General features: G+C 51.6%; 1 protein-coding gene across 1 annotated transcript in view; it reads right to left on the bottom strand.

Annotated features, from left to right (window-relative positions):
- Positions 1-23,622, bottom strand: part of Ntf3 (neurotrophin 3) — a 49,432-nt gene that overhangs the window by 789 nt on the left and 25,021 nt on the right. The window contains exon 2 of the mRNA XM_070014363.1: positions 1-289. This exon is cut by the window's left edge and continues 789 nt beyond it. Within this exon, the coding sequence (XP_069870464.1) occupies positions 1-289 (289 nt within the window). The remainder of the gene's footprint in view (positions 290-23,622) is intronic.

Here is a 23,622-nt window from a genome sequence, read left to right as displayed (position 1 = left end):
GCAGCTCCGTGTCGGTGGACATCACCGGCTGGAACTCGGATCGGGGGGTGTCGGGGCCTCCCGGGGTGTCCCCGTCGGGCAGGACGCTCTGGTAGCTCTGGGTCACGTCCACCATCTGCTTGGACAGCTTGTTCTTCAGGAGATCGGCCTGGAGGAGCTTGATGATCAGCGAGCTGAGCGAGTCTTGGGGTGCATCCCTCCGAGCCGAACTTTCGCCTTGGGTGCCACGGAGATACGCGAGGAATATCACATAGAGCAGGACGGACATCTCCTTGTTCACCTGCAACACCTGTGGAGGGAGACGCAGGAGGTTAACTTCGTGGGGGTGGGGATGTGGTCAGCTGCAGCTACCTCCAGCCCGGACCACCCCCCCACCTCCCCGAACCATCAAAAGAGGGGGAACCCCCGGGATGGGAGAGCAAGAAGAGTTTTCTGGACGATCGATGGGTCAACCCCTGGGAAACACAAAAGAGGGGTTGTGCTCTATCTGCCTACACAGAACAGCAGCCACTGTATTATGGGCTTCTTCTTATTGTTACTGCTGTATTCTTATTGTTATTATGATGATTGTCGGCCTTGGGCTTGAACTCAGGGCTTGGGCGCTGCCCCTGAGCTCTTCAGCTCAAGGCCGGCGCTCTACCGCTTGAGCCACAGCGCCACTTCCGGTTTTCTGCTGGTTCATGGGAGATCAGAGTCTCTCATGGACTTTTCTGCCCCCGGGTTGGCTTTGAACCACGATCCTCAGATCTCAGCCTCCTGAGTAGCTGGGGTGACAGGTGGGAGCCACCCACGTCAGTCTTATTACAGTGTTCTTAATCATAAGTGTTAAATATTATTGATAAATGGCAAACAATAAATGCATACTACTCGTAATGATGTTCAGAAACAGGTAATATTGTTCCTTTACAAACATTAAAAGGACATTGTTTATAAATACAATATAAATTATTTTGGTGGAAATAGTTATATGTGGAAATAATGAATCATGTGTTATAACCCACTTATAACAATAAATAAGTGACTATTTATAATTATCCATGCACGAATATTTAGATCCATGAATAATAAAGTAAGAAATCAACACATATTTTGCAGAAAATGCAAATCTTATTCTATTTATTACATCATCTCTGCTGGGGTCAGGGTGTGTGTGTGGGGGGTCACACCTGTCACCCCTGCTACTCAGGAGGAGGCAGAGATCTGAGGATTACGGTTCGAAGCCAGCCTGGGGAAGGAAAGTCTGTGAGACTCTTATTTCCACTGGACCAGCAAAAAGCTGGAAGTGGCACTGTGGCTCAAGTGGTAGAGTGCCAGCCTCAAGCGGAAAAAAAAGCACCCAGGGCCTGAGTTCAAGCCCCAGGACCATGTGCGCATGCACACACACACACACACACACACACACACACACACATACACACACACACATATCTTTAAACATTTGTACAAAGGGATTCAAGTCAATATGTGGGTGTGTGAGCATCTTGCTCCACATTGCCCCTCCCTGTCCCCCCATCTCTCCCCTCCCCACGTAAGGCCCCAGGCCACATCTGTCTGTCCGTCTGCCCCCCTTCCTCTCTCCCTTTGTCAGCCCTCCCTGCCCTTGCCCTTACCCCTGCTGTAGCAGGGATGTTATTCCACGTTGCATGTGAGTTCTGCTGTCTCCTGCATCCCTCCTTGCTTTGCGGGAAGCACCCCCTTTCTGGGGTCCCCCGGGAACACATGCCCCACTCCACGGTGGCACACGAGAGCCAGGGAGACTCCACGGTGCTATGACACCCTCAAATCTATCCAGATTGCTTCCCCCTTTCCCAGCTTCTTGGGGTGTGGGGGGCAGCGTCTCTCAGAGGGACACACCCAGGCTGGAAATCAGGGAGTTCCTGACCCCTCATACTGGCAAGAGGGGCTCACCTACCCCTACTGTGAGAGGCCTTGAGTTTCAGGGTGCTCGGCTGTCAGACAAATGTCCTACCAGGCTTTGCCCTCACGGGGAGGGTTGGGTGGCAAAGATGGGGTTTCCTAAGGGGAATGGGGTTCACCCTTCCCATCCCCTCCCGGCCCTGAGACCATCAGACTGGCTCCTGGCCGGTCCCGGGGGTACGGTTGTTTCCTCTTCAGAGTTGTGTGTCTGCACGTGGAAAAACACAACCACAACCATTCCCTCCCCCTCCCCTTCGGTAAGCCGACGGTATTTCCAGAAAGACTTTATTGGATCCCAGGAGGGGAAATCAGAGAGGAAATAAACAAAAGGTGAGTGGAGGCGGGCGGGGCCCAGAACCCGCCTGCTTCTCTTCCCAATCTCTCAACACATCCATCATGGTGGCAGGGATTAAGCGGGAGATTGCTGGTCTGGACCTCTAGCCTGCTTCTGTGATAAGGTGTCCTCTCTTCTCTCTCTCTCTGCCTGGGAATCATTTTCTGGACAACTTTCTCCTTCAAGGTCAAAGCTAACAGAAGAGTTCTTCCCTGGCTGCTCACCCCGCCCCCCCCCCTTCCCCAAGACTGCTCTGGGAGTCGTGGTAAACCCAGGGAAATGGTTCCCACGGGATAAACGAATCTCCGGGCGTCCACTCGGGAAGGAAGCGCCATTTCCTTCAACTGCGTGAGCTCTGCGGACGGGCCACTTGAGCAACACAGATAGATGCTTCTAGCATCTCCTTCCTGCATCTCCTCCCTCCTCCCCCCGAATTGTAGTGACAAGAAAAGCATCTAGGACTCACAGGTTATCGGGAAACAACGGATTACATCTCTCTGAAGTGCAAGCGCTACAAGGTACACAATAGGATGACACAAGTTGTGTGTGTGTGTGTGTGTGTGCGCGTGCATGCATGCAGAGGTCCCCAGACAAAGCAAGAGTTGGCACAGAAGTCAGCCGGGAAATAACAGAGGTGAATGATCTAGCAGGGAAGTATCTAGTAAAGACATGGAGCTGTGAATACAGAAGCAAAGGTTATTACCCAAAGAGCAAATAGAAGAACATCCAACGACTTTGTTGTTGTTGTTATTATTATTCCCAGTGGATTGTTTCTTGGATGAAAGCTACTGGGCCCGACCCCCTGTTCCAGGGAGGACATAGAGCAGAGTTTCCATCAACGTGTGCTTCCTGAATAAGCACCTAAGTGGATTAAGTCCTCCTGGGCTTCCTGGCCCGAGCTCCCCGCATGGGCCTCTGCCAAGCCTGGGTTTTGGAAGCCAGTCAATTCCTGCCTTCTTTTCCCAAAGAAAATACAGGTCCTTGGCTCAGAGGCAGGCCGCGTTCCCCAGGCTCTGCTTGGCTATAATTAGAAAAAGACCTGTTAAAGACTTGGGTAAAACTGCCTTCCTCCTCCGATCTCCCCGATCTCCCCGAAGCCCGGCCGATCCCAGGCCCTCCACACCAGAACTTCCACATAGCTGCCCTTCCCACATTTGATGTTTTCTCCTTCCCAGGGGCTTTGTTCCAAGAAGGCCTCGCCCCGCCTCAAAATACCCAAAAGAGGGCAATTTCTGATTCCATCTTTTCTTTTCCTTAGCTTTGTCTACAACCCACACGGAAGATCTGAGGATCGTGGTTCAAAGCCAGCCTGGGCAGGAGAGTCCATGAGAATTTTATCTCCAAGGAACCATCAGAAAACCAAAAGTGGCGCTGTGGCTCAAGTGGTAGAGCGCCAGCCTTGAGCTGAAGAGCTCAGGGACAGCGGCCAGGCCCTGAGTTCAAGACCCACAACCCACAACTACAACAAAATATCCTCACAGATGGAGAAACTGAGGCCTGAGGCTGTTGGCTAGCTCATAGCCCGCAGAGCTAGGACTTGGCTCCAACTAGGCCCCTGGGCCCTGGGGATTTTGATATTCTGCCTGCCTGGGTCTTCTGCTCTCAGACATTCTAGAGGATTCATTTCCAAAAGAAGCTCAGGGCCAAGGCTTGGAGCCATGATGGCTGCAGGTCTAGAAGCTTCTAAGGTAGCTGGGCCTCTACTATGCCTGCTCTCTCCACTCTGTGTATGTGCGTGTGTGTGTGTGTGTGTGTGTGTGTGTGTGTGTGTGTGTGTGTGTGTGTGTGCATACCCCAATACTTGAGGCTTGGCCTTAGGGTCTGGGTGCTGTGTCCCTGAGCTTCTTTTTTTAATCCTGCTCAAGGCTGGCACTCTACCGTTTGAGCCACCGCACCATGTCAAGCTTTTTTTTAACTGGTTAATTGGACTTTCCTGCCCTGGGCTGGCTTTTAACCACGATCCTCAGAGCTCAGCCTCCTGAGTAGCTGGGATGACAGGCGGGAGCCACTGATGCCCGGCCTTCTTCCCCCCAGCTCCTTTGTGGTCATCCAACGCTGCAGTGGACAGAGTTGCGGACTTGACATCTCATGCCTTTGTGTTGTGTCCGGTCCTGGACCCACCCGGGTGCCTGAGAAAGAGCAGAGCTCCAGAAAAAGGAAAAAGAAAGTCGTAGAGATCCAATCGGAAAGCTGTTTCTCACTTGCCCAGATTTAAATATGCAAATGGATGAAATGTCATTATATTATTATTATTATTATTATTATTATTATTATTATTATTATTATTATTATTATTGTTATTATTAAGCCACAGCCCACCCTGGAGACAGCTGTGTTCTGGAGCTGGAGTGAAAGGGAACATTGTCCAGCTGGATCTAGAAGGTTCTAATTCTCCGAGGATTTCTGCAGCCATGACTTGTCTGAATCAGGGTCAGAGTTACAGACTACATCCTGCCAGATAAGCTAGTATCTTGCTTAGGAGGGGAGAGAGAGAGAGAGAGAGAGAGAGAGAGAGAGAGAGAGAGAGAGAGAGAGAGAGAGAGAGAGAGAGAGAGAGAGAGAGACAGAGAGACAGAGAGACAGAGAGACAGAGAGACAGAGAGACAGAGAGACAGAGAGAGACAGAGAGAGACAGAGAGAGACAGAGAGAGACAGAGAGAGACAGAGAGACAGAGACAGAGACAGAGACAGAGACAGAGAGAGACAGAGAGAGAGACAGAGAGACAGAGAGACAGAGAGACAGAGAGAGACAGAGAGAGAGACAGAGAGAGACAGAGACAGAGACAGAGACAGAGAGACAGACAGAGACAGACAGAGAGACAGAGACAGAGACAGAGAGAGACAGAGGGAGAAAAAAGATAAGAGGGAGAAGGAGAAGGAAAATGATAGATTTAAAGTGGAGTGACAAAGCAGAAAGGAATGCGGTAGAAAAATTACCCCAAAGCCATATTAAACAGTAGCTGAACTTGTTCCCCCCATTTTTCGGGGGTGGGGGTGGGGTTTGGTGTGTGCCACTCCTGGGGTTTGAACTCAGGGCCTAGCACTGTCTTTGAATTTTTTTTTTTAACTAGAGATTGGCGTGTGACCGCTTGAGCCACAGCTCCACGTCCAACTTTTTGCTGGCTCATTGGAGAGAAGAGTCTCATGGACTTTCCTGCCCCAGCTGGCTTTGAACTGCGATCCTCAGATCTCAGCCTCCTGAGGGGCTGGGATGGATGAACAGGTGTGAACCACCAGTGTCCGGTTCTTTAACACACACACACACACACACACACACACACACACACACACACACACCATCTTAAGAATCACAGGAAAGGGTAGAAGTTGAGAAGCAAGCCACGGAGTCGCAGTTGGAGAGCAGGCCTGATGTCTGTCCTGGAAAGATCTGGAAAGCCATCCAGCCCTGGAGACAAGGAAGGAAACTGCTCTCTGCTTGTGCCAGACACGCAAAAGCAAAGCCTGGAGAAGTGCGGGACCCACGACTGCTCTCGAAAAACCCCAACTCCTCTGCTTCCTCCCCTTGCCAAAAAAACGCTCCAGTCCCGGGCTGGGCAGGTGGCTCAGGGGTAGAGCGCTCGCCAAGCATGCATGAAGCCCGGGGTTCGATTCCTCAGCACCACATACGCAGAAAAAGCCAGAAGTGGTGCTGTGGCTCAAGTGGTAGAGCGCCAGCCTTGAGCCACAGAAGCTGAGGGACAGCGCCCAGGCCCTGAGTTCAAGCCCCACAACCGATAGCAATGATCAAGAGTCCCGCTTGGTTTTAAGAGAGTAGGGAACCTGACTCCCCCGCCCCCCCCCCGCCCACACCAAAGTAAAGTGTGACTTCCACTCAACTCATACTCCGAGTCCCCGTTCCAAACCAAGACCACAGCGGGCTTACCCAAGCCCAGATGTCTTCTTGTAGCCACCGTGGTGGCAGTCAACGAAACCAAGATGCGCAAACCAACCTGGTCTGGCCCTGAGTGAGCCTGTGGCGTGGAAATGTGCCTCCTTCCTCCCTGGGACTTGGCCACTGAGCCCGTGCCAAACACAGCCCCTCCTTACCTCTCCCCACCTTGATGCATACCCAGCGTTGGTCCACCAACATGGCGCCCGGGTCCACGTGGGAAGGTGTGGGAGGGGGCCGTGGGAGACGAGCCATCTTTGATTTGAACGCTGTCAAACTCTCTCTTCACCGATGGGAATCTGCCCTGGTCTGAGAATTCAGCACCGCCCCGTTCCCTGCCCCGCCATGGAACCTTCTAGAACTTCTCCAACCTAGAATCTTCATCGAGACATGAAGTCCCATTTCGCCACCCCTCCCTCCCTCAGTCTCCCGAGGTCCTCCATTTCAGGTGATCACCACGAGCGACACCCCCAAAGGGCTTATAGCTCTCCACCTCCCTTCCACCCCGCCCCACAGAGCACCCTACATAAGCCCTTCCACCTCTGCCCCCCCCGCCCCCCCAGGACGCCTCGGGTCCCCGGGGCTCCTCTGGTCACCACGGTGTCCCTCTTCAACTCTCCAGTAAAGCAGATCGATCTGGCCTGTTGGATTCGCTTTCTGCTCTTCCTTCATTGGAATACCCTTGTGACTCAGTTTCCTGCCGGAGGTAAGTGTGGGTCCTGAACCATTTTTTTTCCCCAGATTGTTCTCATCCATTCCTTATCATCCTACTTTTTCAAAAGAAAATCAAAACTAGAAGCTAGGTGCCGGTGGCTCACGCCTGTCATCCTAGCTACTCAGGAAGCTGAGAGCTAAGGATTGGGGTTCGAAGCCAGCCTGGGAGGTAAAGTCCATGAGACTCTGATCTCCCACGAACCATCCAAAAGCCGGAAGTGGCGCTGTGGCTCAAGTGGTAGAGCACTCGCCTTGAGCAAAAGAAGCTCAGGGACAGCGCCTGACTTCCTTCAAGCTCCAAGATCAGCACCACAAACATCAACAAACACCCCACTGAGAACGTGGAGTACGGATTTAAGAATCATTCTGTTCCTGTTCTCCAACAATCTAGTGAGTTTTGGGGGGCTAGTCTCAAAAAGCAACCCAGAGCCTGTCCTGGAAAGCGATTTGGCACAAACGTCCCGAGCCCAAAGCGGCCTTTAATCACAGACACAAGTCGCTTGTCATAACAGCTAAACCTCCCGAGAGTCTGGCCAGATGCTGGACTTTGCCGGTGCTTTGAATGGATTATCTCAATTAATCCTCTAAGATAAAGTTATTATCTCCACTTTACAGCGGAGGAAACTGACTTTACCCAAGATCACACATCCACCAAGAGGCAGGATTAAAAAAAAGACTTAACCGCCTGTCTGTGTTATTCTACAAGCCCTAAAATGTGTGTGTGTGTGTGTGTGTGTGTGTGTGTGTGTGTGTGTGTGTGTGTGTGTGTGTGTGTGTGTGTGTGCTCTTATGTAATTGTTCATCCTGGGGCTTGAATTCATGACCTGGGCTCTGTTCTTGACCTTTTTTTTTTTTCCTTTTGCTCAAACCTAGTTGTGCTCTAACACTTGTAGCTCTACTTACACTATTTTTTTTTAAAGTGGTTCATTGGAGATAAGATTCTCACTAACCTTCTTGCCCAGGCTGGCTTTGAACCGTGATCCTCACATCTCAGCCTCCTGAGTAGCTAGGATACAGGTGGCTGGCAAGCCCTAACTTTTTAATCTTTTTTTTTTTGGCAGAAAACAAAACAGCAAAGGTCATACTGGTCATTATTGGCTTTTGTTTAAGAGAAAGAGGCATTCAGACCAGGTGAGGTGGCTCACACCTGTCATCCCAGCTACTCAGGAGGCTGAGATCTGAGGATCGTGGTTCAAAGCCAGCCTGGACCGGAAAGTCTGTGAGACTCTGATCTCCCAGGAACCACCAGAAAACCGGAAGTGGCGCTGTGGCTCAAGGGGTAGAGCGCCCGCCTTGAGCTGAAGAGCTGAGGGACAGCGCCCAGGCCCTGAGTTCAAGACTCACAACCAACAACAACAACAAACAAGGAGTTGGTAGGGGAGGAATAAGTAGAGTGTGGAGAAGATTGACTTTGATCAAGACGCAGCGTCCGTCCACTGCTTTGTTAAACAGCAATTCCTTGGAACAACCACTTAAAGATAACTTAAAAAAAGAACCAGGCGAACTTTGGAAAGTGGGAACCCCCCCCACCCCTCTATCCCCCCATAAACACAGATCGACGTGTTCTTGAGGTGAACAAGGGTAATCTAAGTGCTGTCGGCGCTTTGCTCCTCTCCTGATTTGATTTATGAGTAAAGCCAACTCCGCTACTGACCGGCTACCTTTGTGCCTGTCTGCGTGTGTGTGTGTGTGTGTGTGTGTGTGTAGGTGTGGAGGGGGCATGGCCGATCTTGGGGTCTTGGTTCCTAGCGGTATTTCTCCTACAGAGTTACTGTTGGCATTTTGCTGCTTCACACACACACACACACACACACACACACACACACACACACACACACACACACACACACACACCAAAGACTCAACATCCGGCATGTTCCCTAGGCCACAGAGGCCCCGCTGGCTCCCCCCTCCCTCTAGGTGGCGGAGAGGACCTGCATGATTGCTTGTGTAGCACCCGGTGACCTCTGTGAAGGTCGTGGGGACCGGAAGCCCCACTCCTGGAACCCCAGTCCTCTTCTACCCAAACTTCCGACCCGGGACGTCGGGTGGAACGGGAACATGGCTGCCATCCTCAGCTTCTGAGTTTGGGCGGTGGTTTGTTACAGAGAACAACAAACACCCCGCAGCTGGGGAAGTTGGGTCTTGGGGTGTCATCTTTCAGTATCAGTGAGGGCATTTCATCCAATTTGCCTAGCAAGGTCCAGGTAAATTAGATGGATGGACGGACGGATGGATACATAGATGATAGATAGATAGATAGATAGACAGACAGACAGGTAGGTAGGTAGGTAGATAGATAGATAGGTAGATAGATAGATAGATAGATAGATAGATAGATAGAGAGAGAGAGAGAGAGAGAGAGAGAGAGACAGAGAGAGAGAGACAGACAGACAGACAGACAGACAGACAGACAGACAGACAGACAGTTGGATGGACAGACAGGTAGATAGATAGATAGATAGATAGATAGATAGATAGATAGATAGATAGATAGATAGATAGATAGATAGATAGATAGATAGATAGATAGATAGATAGATAGCAGACAGTCGGACAGATATAGGTAGATGGATAGACAGTCATATGGACAAACAGATGGATAATAGACAGACAGCAGACAGATAATACATACATATATACACACATACATATACAGATGGATTGATTATGGAAGGATGAATGGATAGAGAGATAGATGGACAGACAGAAAGAGCACAGGGGCCACATGGACTTTGTTCTGAGAGCAGATGGGAACAAGTGGCCATTATCAGCAAAGGGCTGGGGAAAAAGAAGCCAACCCAACACACTGCAGCTGGGGTACAGGTGGTGTGCGTACACGCGTGTGCCACGTACATCTGTGTTGTGTGCAGTGCACATGCATGTGGTGTGTTAGCGCCTGCATCGTGCGTTTAAGCCTGTGAGATGTAAGTCTGTGGTTTGCGTGTGTGCGTGTGTGCGCCATGAAGTATACAGGTATGCAGGCAAATATAAGTGCAAATATGTGTGTCATGTGTGTGCATGCACAACACAAATGTGTGCATTGTGTGCACACGCATGCATCATGTAAAATAGTGTTGTGCATGCACACACTGCTGTGCAATCCTGTATGTTGTGTGTACGTGTGTACACACAGGTGCTATGTGAATATTTGCATTGTGTGTGTGGACATTCGTGCCACATAAGTGCGTGTGTCCTTGTCTGTGTGTCTGTCTGTGTGCTATGGGAGTTTGTGCGTGTTGAAAAACACGTGTGTATCGGCTGGGGTGTGATGTTGTCTCTGGGTGTGTCTGTGTGGTTGTGTGTCATGTGTTGGGGAGGGGTGCATGGAGAAGGGAAGACGTAACTATGTGTGCCAGAGATCAGGACCTCAGGCTTTTCCAGGGCGGCACTGTCAGTTTGCCGTTCTACTTATTATTATTATTATTATTATTATTATTATTATTATTATTATTATTGTGTGTGTGCCAGTCCCGGGGCTTGAACTCAGGGTCTGGGCGCTGTCCCTGAGCTTTTCCACTCAAGGCTGGCGCTCTACCACTTGAGCCACAGCTCCATTCTGGCTTTTTGCTGGTTCCTTGGAGATGGAGAGTCTCACGGGGACTCTCCTGCCCTGGCTGGCTTCAAACCCACCCACGATCCTCGGATCTCAGCCTCCTGAGTAGCGGGGATGACAGGCGGGAGCCACCGGTGGTGTCCGGCCCCACGTGCTGTGGTATAAAGTTAAGAATCCGACTCTGGGTCAGGTTGGCTTGGTTTTAGGGGGTCTGGGGGGGTGAGCTGGAGGGTGGTATTTATTTTTTTCTCTTCCTCCCACCCCCACCCCGTGTCTCCAATCCCTTCTCAAATTCCTTTTGTTTAGGAAACTCCTTGAGGTTCAGAAGCCCCCCCCTTCCCTCTCCCCCACCCCCACCCCCCAAACCCTAGGAGTTGGTCTTGTAATCTCTCAAGTTCTACATGTCGGGGGGGTGGGGTGGGGGTGTAGGGGTGTACGTGGGTGGGTGTGTCGGGGGAGGGTGTGTTGGTCACTTTCTACACGCAGAAGTGTGCACTCACTTTTCTGGGACACCGAAAACCGCAACCTCAGCACAATGATTCTCCCCTCCCTCCCCTCCCCTCCCCTTCCCTCCCCTTCCCTCCCTTCTCTCCTTCCTGCCCATCACCAGCTAACAGCCCCACCCTTCACGCTGCTGGGGTGGCATGCTCTGCTAGCAAAAGCGCGACACCATTGCATTGTCTTTTTATTTTCCCCCCAATCCAAATCCTTTCCCCCTTGTGACCCTCCTGCTCCCCCCCCCCACTCCCAGGCTAAAGGATGACAACAAGATGATGATGATGATGATGATGATGATGATGATGATGATGATGATGATGGTTATCCCCCCCCACACACCAACCCAGCTTCTCTCTGGTCCCTTCCATTACTCATTCTTGGCTGCTCTCTCTCTCTCTCCCACATCTCCAAGACCGCTTACCCCCCATCAACTCTCCTTCCAAAAAGATGGCTGTCCAGTCCTGCCCATTCCACAAAGACTCATTGCTCAAAATCACGCCCGCACAGCCCGGCACCGGTGTTCACACCTGTCATCCCAGCCACTCGGGAGGCTGAGATCTGAGGATCCAGGTTCGAGGCCAGCTGGGGTAGAAAAGGTCCCCGGGAGACTCTTTTATCTCCAAAGAACCATCAGAAAACCAGAAGTGGAGCTGGGGCCCGATGTGGTAGAGCAGCTAGCCTTGAGTAAAAGAAGCTCAGGGACGGCTCCCGGGGCCCTGAGTTCAAGCCCCATGACTGACCAACGGGAAGAAGAAGAAGAAGAAAAAGCAAAAATAAAACCAAATCGGCCCGAGACAACAATGGGCTTTTAAGCACATTGTCCTTCAGGGTGGCACCATCTTGGAACAGGAAGGGCAAGGCCTTTGCCCTGCTGTGTGGGTGGGGGTGGGTGGGGTGGACCCGGGACCTCAGGCTCCGACCGGGGGCCTCCCAAGTCTCCTCGGAGGGCTCGCAGGTGTCAGCCGGAGACACAGCCTGTGACACTGAAGGAAGAACCACAGATGGAGTCCCTGCCACGCGCTGCGGCTTGGAACTTAAAATGGACATGCCGCTAGGGCTAGCTTTGGGGGCCAAATGAGATGAGAAAAACGGAAGTGGGAACGTTGACTTCTCTTTGTTATCGTTTTGTTTTCTGCTGGTCCTAGAGCTGAACTCAGGGCCCGGGCGCTGTCCCTGAGCGTTTTTTCAGTTTTGCTCAAGGCTGGCGCTCTACCCCTTGAGCCACAGCGCCACTTTGGGTTTTCTGGTGGTGCATTGGAGAGAAGAGTCTCACAGACTTTTCCTGCCCTGGGCTGGCTTTGAACCGTGATCCTCCGATCTCAACCTCCCGAGTCGCTGGGATGACAGGCGTGAGCCACCATCAGTGCCCAGTTGTACTCGGCTTTCATTTAATTAGTTAAGTTTTGATTTTCGTTCTAGTCCTGGGGCCTGAACTCAGAGCCTCAGCTTGCCCGGTCAAGGCTGGTGCTCTACCGCTTGAGCCACGCCTCCATCCTCACACCTTAAAAGATAGCCCTGCCCACTGCCGAGTCCCGGGATCGAGAAGCACACAACAGGTGTTTGTGGTCCTCATGACCCCAAAGCCAGACCCCGCTAGCCTCAGGATCGGGGATCCGTCCGTTCCTACCGAGGTCGATGGTTTCCCGAGAGGAGCCGGGATTCGTTCTAACTAGAGGCCAGCTTCCCACCTCCTCCTCCCCCCCCCCCCCCCCCCCCCCGCGCAAACTCTTGGCTCGACTTCCTCGTCAGATTGACTGTTTGGTGGTGATCAAAGGAGTTGAAGTGCGCACGTGGGTGTGCAAGAAAAACAAAACCCACGATGCGAACCCAACAATGCTCCCATTGAGCAAATGGAAACAATACTGAATGAAGACACACAGAGGCTTAATGAGACACCCAGACTCGTGCAGGGGGGGGTGGGAGGGGGGACGGGGGGTGGGCAAGGGGGGTGGGGGGCACAGACTTTGGAAGCTCCAATGAGGCCCTCGGGCTTGGCGAGGGGCCCTGGGATTTGGGGCTAATGAGTGGATTTGCACAAAAGGTAAACCAGGCGGGGGTGCAGGAATGTACCCCGGTGCTGGGTGGTTTTTTTGTTTTTGGAGGGGGCGTATGCTGGTCCTGGGGTTTGAACTCATGGTCCTAGATGCTGTCTCTGAGCTTTTGTGCGCTCTACTGCTTGAACCACAGTCCCATTTCTGGCTGTGTGTGTGTGTGTGTGTGTGTGTGTGTGTGTGTGTGTGTGTGTGTGTGTGTGTGTGTGTGTGATTATTGGGAGTTCATTAAGAGTCTCACGGACTTTCTTGCCGGGGCTGGCTTTGAACTCAGGTCCTCCGGTCTCGGAGATGTGAGGAACTCCCTAGCTCTCTGGTGAGGAGCTTCCTTTGAAGCTCTGAGTGCGAGTCCTCCCTTCCACAGACAAAGAAACCTCCAAGGCCCAGGGTGGGAGAGGCTGGGTTCCAGCCGGAGCAGCCCAGTGCAGCCAGGGAAACCTCCGCCCCGGCACCCAGCCCGCCCCGGCCCGCAGGGATGCAGACTGATGCTGCCAGTGCTGAACCGGAAGGCTCTGGAAGGCCTTCTTCAGAATGTGGAGCTTTCATCCTATAACGTGATGGCTTCAAACCCCAGGGGACGCTAGGGATGCGGTTGGCCAATGCCACGTGGACAGAGTTTATGGGGTGTGGCTCCTCAAAGAAGGGGGGAAAGAGGGAGGGTAAAATGGAGGGAGGGAGGGAGGGAGGGAGGAAAGAAGGAGGGAGGAAGGGAATGAAGAGATGGAGGAGGAGGGAGGGAGGAAGGAAAGAGGGGAGAGAGGGAGAGGGAGGAAGGGAAAGAAGACAGAAAGAAAGAAAGAAAGAAAGAAAGAAAGAAAAAAAAGAAAGAAAGAAATAAAGAAAGAAAGAAAGAGAGAGAGAAAAAAGAAGGAAGGAATGAGGAAGGGGGAAGGAGGGGAGGGAGAGAGGAAGGAAGGAAGGAAAGGAGGGAAGGTAAGAGGGAGGGAGGTAGAAAGGGAGGGAAGGAGGAAAGAGGGGAGAGAAGGAGAGGAAGAAAAAGAAGAAAGGAAGAAAGAAAGAAAGAAAGAAAGAAAGAAAGAAAGAAAGAAAGAAAGAAAGAAAGAAAAGAAAGAAAGAAAGAAAGAAAAAAAAAAGGAAGGAAGGAGGGGGAAGTAAGGGAAGGAGGGAGGGAAAGAAGAGAAAAAGAAAGAAAGAGAGGAAGGAAGAAAGGAAGAAAAAAGGAAGGGAAAGAAAAAGAAAAGAAAGAAGGAAGAAAGGAAAGAAGAAAAATGGAGCAAAGGAAGGTAGGAAGGAGGGAAGAAAGAAAGGAAAGAAGGAAAAAGGAAGAAAGGAAGGAAGGTAAAGAAAGAAAGAGAGAGAGGGAAGGGAGGGAGGGAAGAAAACAAAGGGAGAGGAGGAGGGAAAGAGGGAGAGAAGGAAGGAAGGAAGGAAGGAAGGAAGGAAGGGAGGGAGGGAGGGAGGGAGGAAGGGAGGCGGGAGGAAGGAGGGAAGGAGGAAGGCTGAAGAGTTTGGATGAGGTCCAGGTTTGCTTTGTGAATGTAAGTCCTTTTGAAGGATGGGAGCTTTGAAACTGGACTGTGGAAAACCCTGCATCTCCGTCTCCAGTCACCATGGAAAAGGAAACCGAGGCTCGGAACTGACTTGGGCTTCAAGCAAAGCAATTCTGGAAGTAGAGATCCTGTATACCGCAAACGCAGCAGGACAGCTCCATCTTAAACACACGCGCGTTGAAGCCAATGGGCTCGCCAAGGAAACAGGAACCAAGACTGGGTTGATGGGCTCTTCGGCGACCCCTGTACTGTTTCCCAGAAGGACACACCCAGGAGAAGAGAGCCGGGCCCGGTGACTCCCGCCTGCATCCCTAGCCAAGCAGGAGGCTGAGATCTGAGGATCCTGATTCAAAGCCAGCCCAGGCAGGAAAAGTCCACGAGCCTCTACTCTCCAGGGAACTAGCAAAAGGCTGGAAGTGGGGCTGTGGCTCAAGTGGTAGAGCGCCAGCCTTGAACAACAACAACTACAACAAAGCTCAAGAATTATGGCCAGGTCCTGAGTTCAAATCCCAGGACCAGTCCACACACACACACACACACACACACACACACACACACACACACACACACACACACACAGACCTGCAACTTTTCGAGACATTACATACTGGAGACTACAGGCTGTAGCTTCCTGATTTCCCATGAATATCTTACAATCAGGGCTGTCTGCCACGATCAGAAAACTCGACGTGAACACAATATGGATGGCTATGTTACATCCGGCCGCAGGAAGAGGTATCGTAATTTTCCAGAATGACACTCACTGCCGGACATTTGTTCCCTCCTTCCCCCCAACCTGGCTGATTTTCCACTCAGACATAAGGCTGCGAGGAATAGGTTTCTCAACACAGCTTGCTACAGGACTGTGAGCTATTTTATTTTATTTTTGCCAGTCCTGGGACTTGAACTCAGGGCCTGGGCACTGTCCCTGAACTTCCTTTGCTCAAGGCTGGCGCTCTATCACTTGGGCCGCAGCGCCACTTCCGGCTTGTTCTGTGTAGCTGGTACTGAGGAATCGAACCCAGGGCTTCCTTCATGCATGCTAGGTGAGCGCTCTACCACTGAGCCACCTTCCCAGCTCCCTTGTTTTCTTTTTGGTGTCCACAAGTGACACCCTCTGTCTTTGCTTCCCACTTGAATGCACGTCACGGAAGCAAGCAAGCATTTCCCCCTCTCAGCTCTCTGAAGGGCAGGAAATCCACCAGTAACTGCTACTAAGGTCTCTGAGTTTGAAACCTTTTATTTTTGTCTGCCAGTCCTGGGCCCTCCACTCGGGATCTGGGGTTCTGTCCTTGAGCTCAATCACGGCTCTAGCGCTCTACCACTTTGAGCCATAGCTCCACTTCCGGTTTTCTGGTGGTTCACTGGAGATCAGAGTCTCACAGACTTTCCTGCCCCAGCTGGCTTTGAACCGCGATCCTCACGTCTCAGCCTCCTGAGTAGCTGGGAAGACAGGATGGGAAAGACCTCTGTCTTTACCTGTAGAACATACGCCACATGTGCATGCGTGTGCACACACACACGCGTGTGCACATGTAAGATATTCCCCACGGTGGAGGGTGAACAGTGGAGGTAGATCATCAAGAACACACCGGGACCAAGGGCGGGAGGTGGATGAGACTCCCTCAGACAGGAAAATCTCATCAGAGGGAACTTTGAGGGATGGAGGAGCAGGTGTGTGTGTGGGGGATCACCGTGGTGTTCCCCAACAGCATTAGGGGGGAGTACAGAGATTTTCTCCCCCACAGCATGGGGGAGGTGGGAAGACAGTAGGGGGACAAAGCAACATCTAGGGAGAAGGAGGGAGGACAGGCAGAAGAACTGGTCGCTTTATCTCCCTTGCCTGGTGCATGCTGGGAAATTCACCTGTCATCTGCACTTGATGGAACTGAAGGATGAATGTTCATCTTCTCACCCAGTGCATGATGGGAAATTCACCTGTCATCTGCACTTGATGGAAGTCAAGGATGAATGTTCATCCTCTCACCCGGTGCATGCTGGGAAGTTGACCTGTCATCGATGGAATTCAATGATGAATGCTCATCCTCTTTCCCGGTGCATGATGGGAAATTCACCTGCCATCTGCACTTGATGGAATTCAAGGATGAATGCTCATCCTCTCACCCAGTGCATGATGGGAAATTCACCTGTCCTCTCTCCTTGATGGAATTCAAGGATCGATGCTCATCATATGCAGATTTGAAAGAAGCCAGGGGCGCTGGCAGGGCTGACAGAGAACATGGAAAGAATCTCTTTGGACACATAGCCGACCCCATCCCCAGTTGGAAGAGTCTGACATTTGGGCAACATCACCCCCCCCAACACCTTTGACAAAGAGAACAGCAAATGTGAAGTTCTACTTGCAGCTCTACTCAAAGACACCAAGAGCGGTCTCCCCAAACGTGTGCTTTGAAATACGGCGGCATTGTTAACGGCCACCACGGAAGAACGGAGCTCCGCCCCCAAACACGTCCACGTCCTCTAATTTCTCAGTCTTTGTTTTAAAGTGGGAATGTTGGAAAGGGTGACATGGCTCAAGACGCATCATAGTCGTAAACCGCTTGGTTGGGTGGCAACCTCTTTGTACAACTACTTAAAGATAGCGAATAGATATCAACAGCAATGATAATAAAAGTTGGAGAAACTGAGGCCCCCAAAATTGATGCACACACTGCCAGTTAATGTCAGAGGCAGACCGGGTTTTATGCCCCAATTAAATCAAGGTTTTCACCTATCGGTTTAAAATAATGCCTATTTCCAGACGTGTTAAATTATTATTCATCTCCCCCCAACCCACTCCACTTATCCTACTGGTCTTTTTTTAATGTTTCCCTTTTCAATTTTGTGTTGTGCCGACTGGTGCTGGGTCCTGCCTGTAATCCTGGCTACTCAAAAGCCTGAGTTCTGAGGATCATGGCTCAAAGCTAGACCAGGCAATAAAGGCTGTGAGACTCTTATCTCCAATGAACCACCTAAAAGCCAGAAGTGGAGCTGTGGCTCAAGTGGTAGATCTCCAGTCTTGAGTGAAAGAAGATGGGGAAAACCAACTCTTAGGACCACTTCTGAAATGCCTTTGCTGAGGATACAAGGAAGGAATGTGGCGTGTCTCCACTCCCCGTGGATGGGGGCTGGGCAGCTGGGGGGGGGAGAAGATTTCTGGGGGGTGGATGGGGAGGGAAACCATGAATTCTTGAGACTAATCCTTCTATGCCACCCCCTCAACCACTCCCCCACCCCCCCATAAACCCAACTCCCAAGGACAAAGAGTTTCAGGTTCTACGCTGTCAAGTCTCTGAGCTAGGGTCCTGACTGCCCGTCTTTCTTGGAAAACCCAACCTACAGCATTTCTTGCCTGTTCCTTTTGGAAGCGGAGGAATTTTCGCCTGCAAGTTTGAACAGGAAACTCGAAGAAGACCAAAAAAAGCCGAGAGAGAGAGAGAGAGAAAGAGAGAGAAAGAGAGAGGGGGGCAGGGGGGAGGGAAAAGAGAAGCCAGACCAACAACAAAAAGCAACTAGTATTTTGGTGAGTGGGCAGAACTTGCTAACTTTCTAGCTCGATCTCTTCACCACGTTGAAGCAGATTTAGAGTCTCCATCCGCGCCCCCCCCCATGCCCACTTCTCCCTCAAGCGTGTGTGTATGTGTGTGTTTGTGCAAACACACGCCACTTTGGGAAGCAAGCATGCCCAGAGGACCAGAGATCAAAAGGAGAATTTGTCAGAAGAATGACGGGGGAGCAGAGCTGGTTAGAAAGGCACCCCTGGGGCCCGGCAGGGCATTCTTCTAGCATTATCCATGAGGGCTGGTTTTAGAGCTTGTGGGTACACACACGAAGCTGAGGTCTCCCTGGCCAGGCCTGGCGGAAGGCAGCTGAGCTGGTCGTGCAGAACACCGGAATTTGTCCTCCGAGGGTTTGGCTTCCAGCCCTGATGTCCACCTGGGCAAGGCCGCAGGGCTTGGAGACCCCCAGCTGGGGCTGCAAGGTATTCCAGCCTGACCAGGAGCCCTGTGAGAATCAGGTACACTGCTCCTCACAGATGGGGCGGCCTGGGGAGATGCTCTGGGCAGTCAAAAGCCCTCCCTCCCTCCCTAGTATAACTGCCTTTAGTCTATCTTTCAGATCGAGTCTCGTGCTTTTGCCAGCCTTGGACAGTGATCCTCGCACCTCCACCTCCTGAGTCGCTGGGGCTATGGGTACGTTGTGCCCCTGCCGAGTGGCAATGTCTGCCCACCCCGCCCCACCCACACTCCTGGGGTTTGAACTCAGAGTCTGTCAGCTGTCCCTGATCTCTTGTGCTCAAGGCTGTTGCCTTGATGTGGAGCTAAAGCTCCATTTCTGGCTCCCCCCACCCCCTTTTTCTGGCGGGTCATGGGAGATCAGAGTCTCACGAGCTTTTCCTGCCCGGGATGGCATTGAACCTTGATCCTCAGATCTCAGCCTCCTGAGTAGCTGGGATACAGGCATGAGCCACCGGTGCCTGGATGAATGTTTATTAATTTTTTAAATAGCTACCCCTGCTGCATGGTTCTTATCAGATCACCAGGCTGCTGGCCTGTGATTCAGGCTGGGTTACTGCAGTTGGGCCCCGGTAATGGGGTCCCCGCCCAGGGCCCTCAGAAATCCCCCCAGGGGAGTTACAGCCGCAGTGTGAGATGCTGTGACATGGAGACGGCCAGAGAAATTCTGCCAGCCTCGGTATCCCTGCCCACAATGCCAGGACACGGTTAACAAAGACAAGATGAGGAGCTGTAGGGTGCTGTGCGGCCAGCATGCCGCTGCCTTGACCACCCTGGGCAGAGCAGCCGTACAAGGCAGAGCCTCCAGAGTGCTTAGCACACAGTCAGGTCATCAATATACACCTGTCCACCTCAGCACTGTCCAACACACAGTCAGGTCATCAATATACACCGGTCCAACCCAGCATTGTCCAGCACACAGTCAGATAATCAATATACACCTGTCTACCTCTAGCACACAGTCAGGTCATCAATATACACCTGTCTACTTCAGCACTGTCCAACACACAGTCAGGTAATCAATATACACCTGTCCACCTCAGCACTGTCTAATACAGTCAGGTAATCAATATACACCTGTCCACCTCAGCACTGTCTAACACACAGTCAGGTAATCAACATACACCTGTCCAACCCAGCGTTGTCTAGCACACATTCAGGAATGAATCCCCCCTTCATGTACAGATGGTGGGACAGGAAAGAGATGAAATGGCCAGCTTGCAGGGTGAGATGTACCACCGCCCCCACACACACCTTGATGAAGGCAATGTGGAAGTCACTCAGATCTGATTATGGTGGTGAGGGCTTGGTTTGCTCCAGGAACGTGTCCTGGGGGAATCTGAAGTCCACACCCCAGCCCCTTGGGAGGCTGACGAGCCAGTCTCCATGCTTCTGACTTCCGCCTGAGGTGGGCGAGAATGAAATCCTTACTTTCCTCCCAACAGCCCCTTGTACCTGTCCTAGGATTTGAACTGAAGGCCCAGGTGCTGTCCCTGAGCATTTGTGCTCAAGACCAGTGCTCTACCACTTGAGCCATAGCTCCACTTCTGGTTTGGGCTGTGTCTTTTGTTTTTGTAGTTAATTGCAAATAAGAGTCTCACAGACTTCCCTGCCCAGGCTGGCTTCAAAGTGGGATCCTCAAATCCCAGCCTCCTGAGTAGCTAGGATTACAGGTGTGAGGCTCCAGTGCCTGGCATGAAATCTTTTCTAGAGAAGACTGTCCTATCATCCCGATAACTCTGCAGTTTTCAGTGGAAACATCTCCAAAGGGCCCTATGGTGAGCTGGCCTTGGGCACCGTGGAGACGTTCTGAGCAGCCAACGTGTGAAAAAGGCCTTCGGAGAGATGCCAACACGTGCCACACGTGCCCACAGAGCAGTGGTCACACCATACATCACACACGAGTACAATCACTGTCTTCCCGGGATGATGGGAGCACATTACATTAGTTCAGGAAAGAGAGGTCAATCTTAAGATAAGGCTTAAGAACGCGATGTTTGCTGTGTGCCAGGGTTAGTAGCTCATGCCTGTAATCCCACCTTCTTAAGAGGGGTACGTGGTGTGCTACTTCAAATTCATACCTGGCAGTCACTGGCTGAGCTCTTTTAGAGCTCCAGGAACCATGCAGGCACTAGATCACAAGTTTTCTCCTGTCTGAGCTCTCATCCAATTTAACCCTCACCTCAGGTCTACGTTTTGTTGGTACAGAGGAGGAAACCGAGGTGGAAAAGTCATGATAAAATCAGTGCCTTTGAATTCAGCCATTCGTGACTCTTTCCATGGATGGAGACAGGCCAAGTGGGCCTTGGTCCAAGTCCCACACCAAACTGGTTGGCACAGGGCAACGTAGAGACTTAAGGGGGAAGGTTTCCTGAGGACTTGTGAGGCTCAGCCGGAAAGAGTACTTAGCATGGTGAGTGCTGCCTTAAACAGAGTAGGAAAGAGGACTTAGCATGGTGAGTGCTGCCTGGAACAGAGTAGGAAAGAGGACTTAGCATGGTGAGTGCTGCCTGGAACAGAGTAGGAAACAGTACTGAGCATGATGAGTGCTATCTGGAGCTGGGTGGGAAAGAGTACTGAGCACCATGAGTGCTGTCTGGAGCCACGTGGGAAAGAGTACTGAGCATGTGAGTGCTGTCTGGAGCTCAGTGATTGACAGTACTGAGTGTGGTGAGTCCTGACTGCTGCAGGCAAATGAGTGGAGATGTTGGTACATTCCTCATAGCTTTCCTGGTGCCAAAGTTGTATCACGAACCCCACTTCCAGCCCCAACAGCCTCTCAGGGTGTCTCGGCACACGTGCCCTTCCGGGTCTTTCCGGGCCTGCTCCATTTCCACGTTCTTCTCCTTTCTCTTTAAACAGCCAGCTCGTGTCCTACCACGGGCTCTTAGATTCTCAGAGAACTTCTTCCTGGCCAGCTCAATCTTCCTCATGATCTAGAAAGGTCTTTGCATTGTGGGTGTATGTGTGGGGTGTGGATGGAGGGAGCGGGGGATATGTGGATAGAAAACATTTTGGCGTTTAAGGAAAGACGGCCCGGGCAGCTTTGAGCAGGGAGCTGGCCAGTTTAACAATCAATCAATCGTCTGTTCCGTGTAAAGGCCTGATTTACTGCCTGATGCGGTCAACCACAGGAGAAATAATAATCAGAGGGGGTTGGGGGAGAGGAGAAGGAGGAGGAAGAGGAGGAGGAGGAGGAGGAGTGGTAGAAGGAGGAGGAGAGGGAGGAGGAGGAGGAGAAGGAGGAGGAGGAAAAGGAGGAGGAGAAGGAGGAGGAGGAGGAGGAGGAGGAGGAGGAGGAGGAGGAGGAGGAGGAGGAAAAGGAGGAGGAGGAGGAGGAGGAAGGGAAATGTATCTTCTTCACCTGAATTCTATGCTCTTCACAACCTAAGGTCGTTTGAATGTCTCGTGGCTTTGTAGAGCTGACCACAGCTGAGAAGCCAGACCCTATGGCTGCCCCCCCCTCCATCCCCTATGCTTTCCCCTCCCTCCCAGCTCCCTACCAGCAAAGATGTCATCCGCAGAGCTGAGACCCTGAGAAATACACTCATCGGGCAAATTGAGGCCTTAAAGAAATAATTACAGTCCACACCTCTTGAAGCAATAATGATGTCAACCCCCACCCCCTTCCAAGCCACATATGATTTATCTATAAGCCTATTTCCTATAGTCTATTTCCTTATGATCCTTCCCCCTCCTCCCCGCCTCCATACACATCCCAGCCCGGCCACCCCGCTCACATGCAAGTAGTGAGAAAGTCAAGATCCTAGGACCTGCTAAAAAGTCCAGATGGAAAAACAAAACAAAATGAAAAACCAAAACAGAACAACAACAACAAAATAATCCCTGGGTCTGTGTCAGGAAGGAAAGAATCGCTAAACACCATTGGCCACCCGATTCTCCTACACCCAGTTGTGCACGGACGCACACGTCACCCTGTGGTTCTGGAGGTTCAAAGGAAGGAAGAGAAAAATTAATTAAACCTGCACCGCTGTGCCAAGAAAGTCAAACGTCCTCTGGGGTCTGGTATGGAGGCCGAGCGATGGATTTTTTTTTTTCTTCCCAGAGCCTTTGGTTCTGATCCAGGGCATTGTGGAGGAGAGCGCTAGGTTACGTCTGGGGTGGGGGCTAGCTGTGCCGGTGAACCAGCCTTTTATGATTGCTGCTGTCCCTGCCACAGTGTCCCAAGGTCATCCAAGGGCATCTCCCATATGCCAAGCAATGACCCACAGGATTGGGGGACAAGAACGTACAAGGGAAGTTCCTCTAACGTCAGACCGAGTCCACCTCTGTGAAGTTCCCGGGGCAGGAAGAGGTGATGAAGAGGAAGTTGGGAAGAGGGGAAATGGGAAGAGCTAAGTCTTTTTCCTTAAAAAAAAAATATCTTCTCCAGGGTCAGACTTAGGGGTGAGTACAGGGTGTCTGAGTCTGAGGAGGAGAAAGATTTGGAGACCGGAGACCCAACAGGGACGGCCGCTGAGAACATGCAGCCTTCTGAGCTCAGGACCCTCCACCCATCCTCCCGGGAAGGACAGTCACAGAACTTCCACCACCCAGGTGTGAGCTCCGGTCTTTTCCTTTTCTGTTTTATTTTTTTTCCTCTTTTTTTTTACGCAACTGCAGGTGTAAAGGAATGGAAATGAAATCTCACAGCCAGGCACTGATCCAACACATGCATGTTCCTCCAGAAGATCACTGGGGTATGGAAACAGCCTGGAAAAAAAAAGCTAATGGGACCTCCAGGAAACAGCGCAATATCTTGGGGAGAGAGAGAGACAGAGAGACAGAGAGAGACAGAGAGAGAGAGGGGGGGGAGTCCTTAGTGGAGAGATTGAGGACATGATTCTGAGATATGAGTCTCTTAAAGGCATTCACTCTTCCTCCAGGAAATGGAAACAAGAGGCTTCTTTCTCTCCCCCCCCCCCCGTTTTTGTTTCCTTTACTTCTTGGCTTGTTCAGTTGGAAGGGGAATGGAGGACACAGAAATGGAGGGACGGAAGGTGGACAAATGCTGCAGCCGTGGTCCTCACTGGACGCAAGGTGGGGAATGAACTCTCCCACTCCTGGGTGGGGATGGAAGGAGAAATGGGGAGAGACCGAGGGAAGGGAGGACAGGGTCCCAAAAGAAATGTGCTC

Source organism: Dipodomys merriami, unplaced genomic scaffold (assembly GCF_024711535.1).
Source record: "Dipodomys merriami isolate MVZ:Mamm:240054 unplaced genomic scaffold, mDipMer1.0.p SCAF_961, whole genome shotgun sequence".
NCBI classification, from domain to species: Eukaryota; Metazoa; Chordata; class Mammalia; order Rodentia; family Heteromyidae; genus Dipodomys; species Dipodomys merriami.
This window is presented reverse-complemented; position numbering and strand designations above follow the sequence as displayed.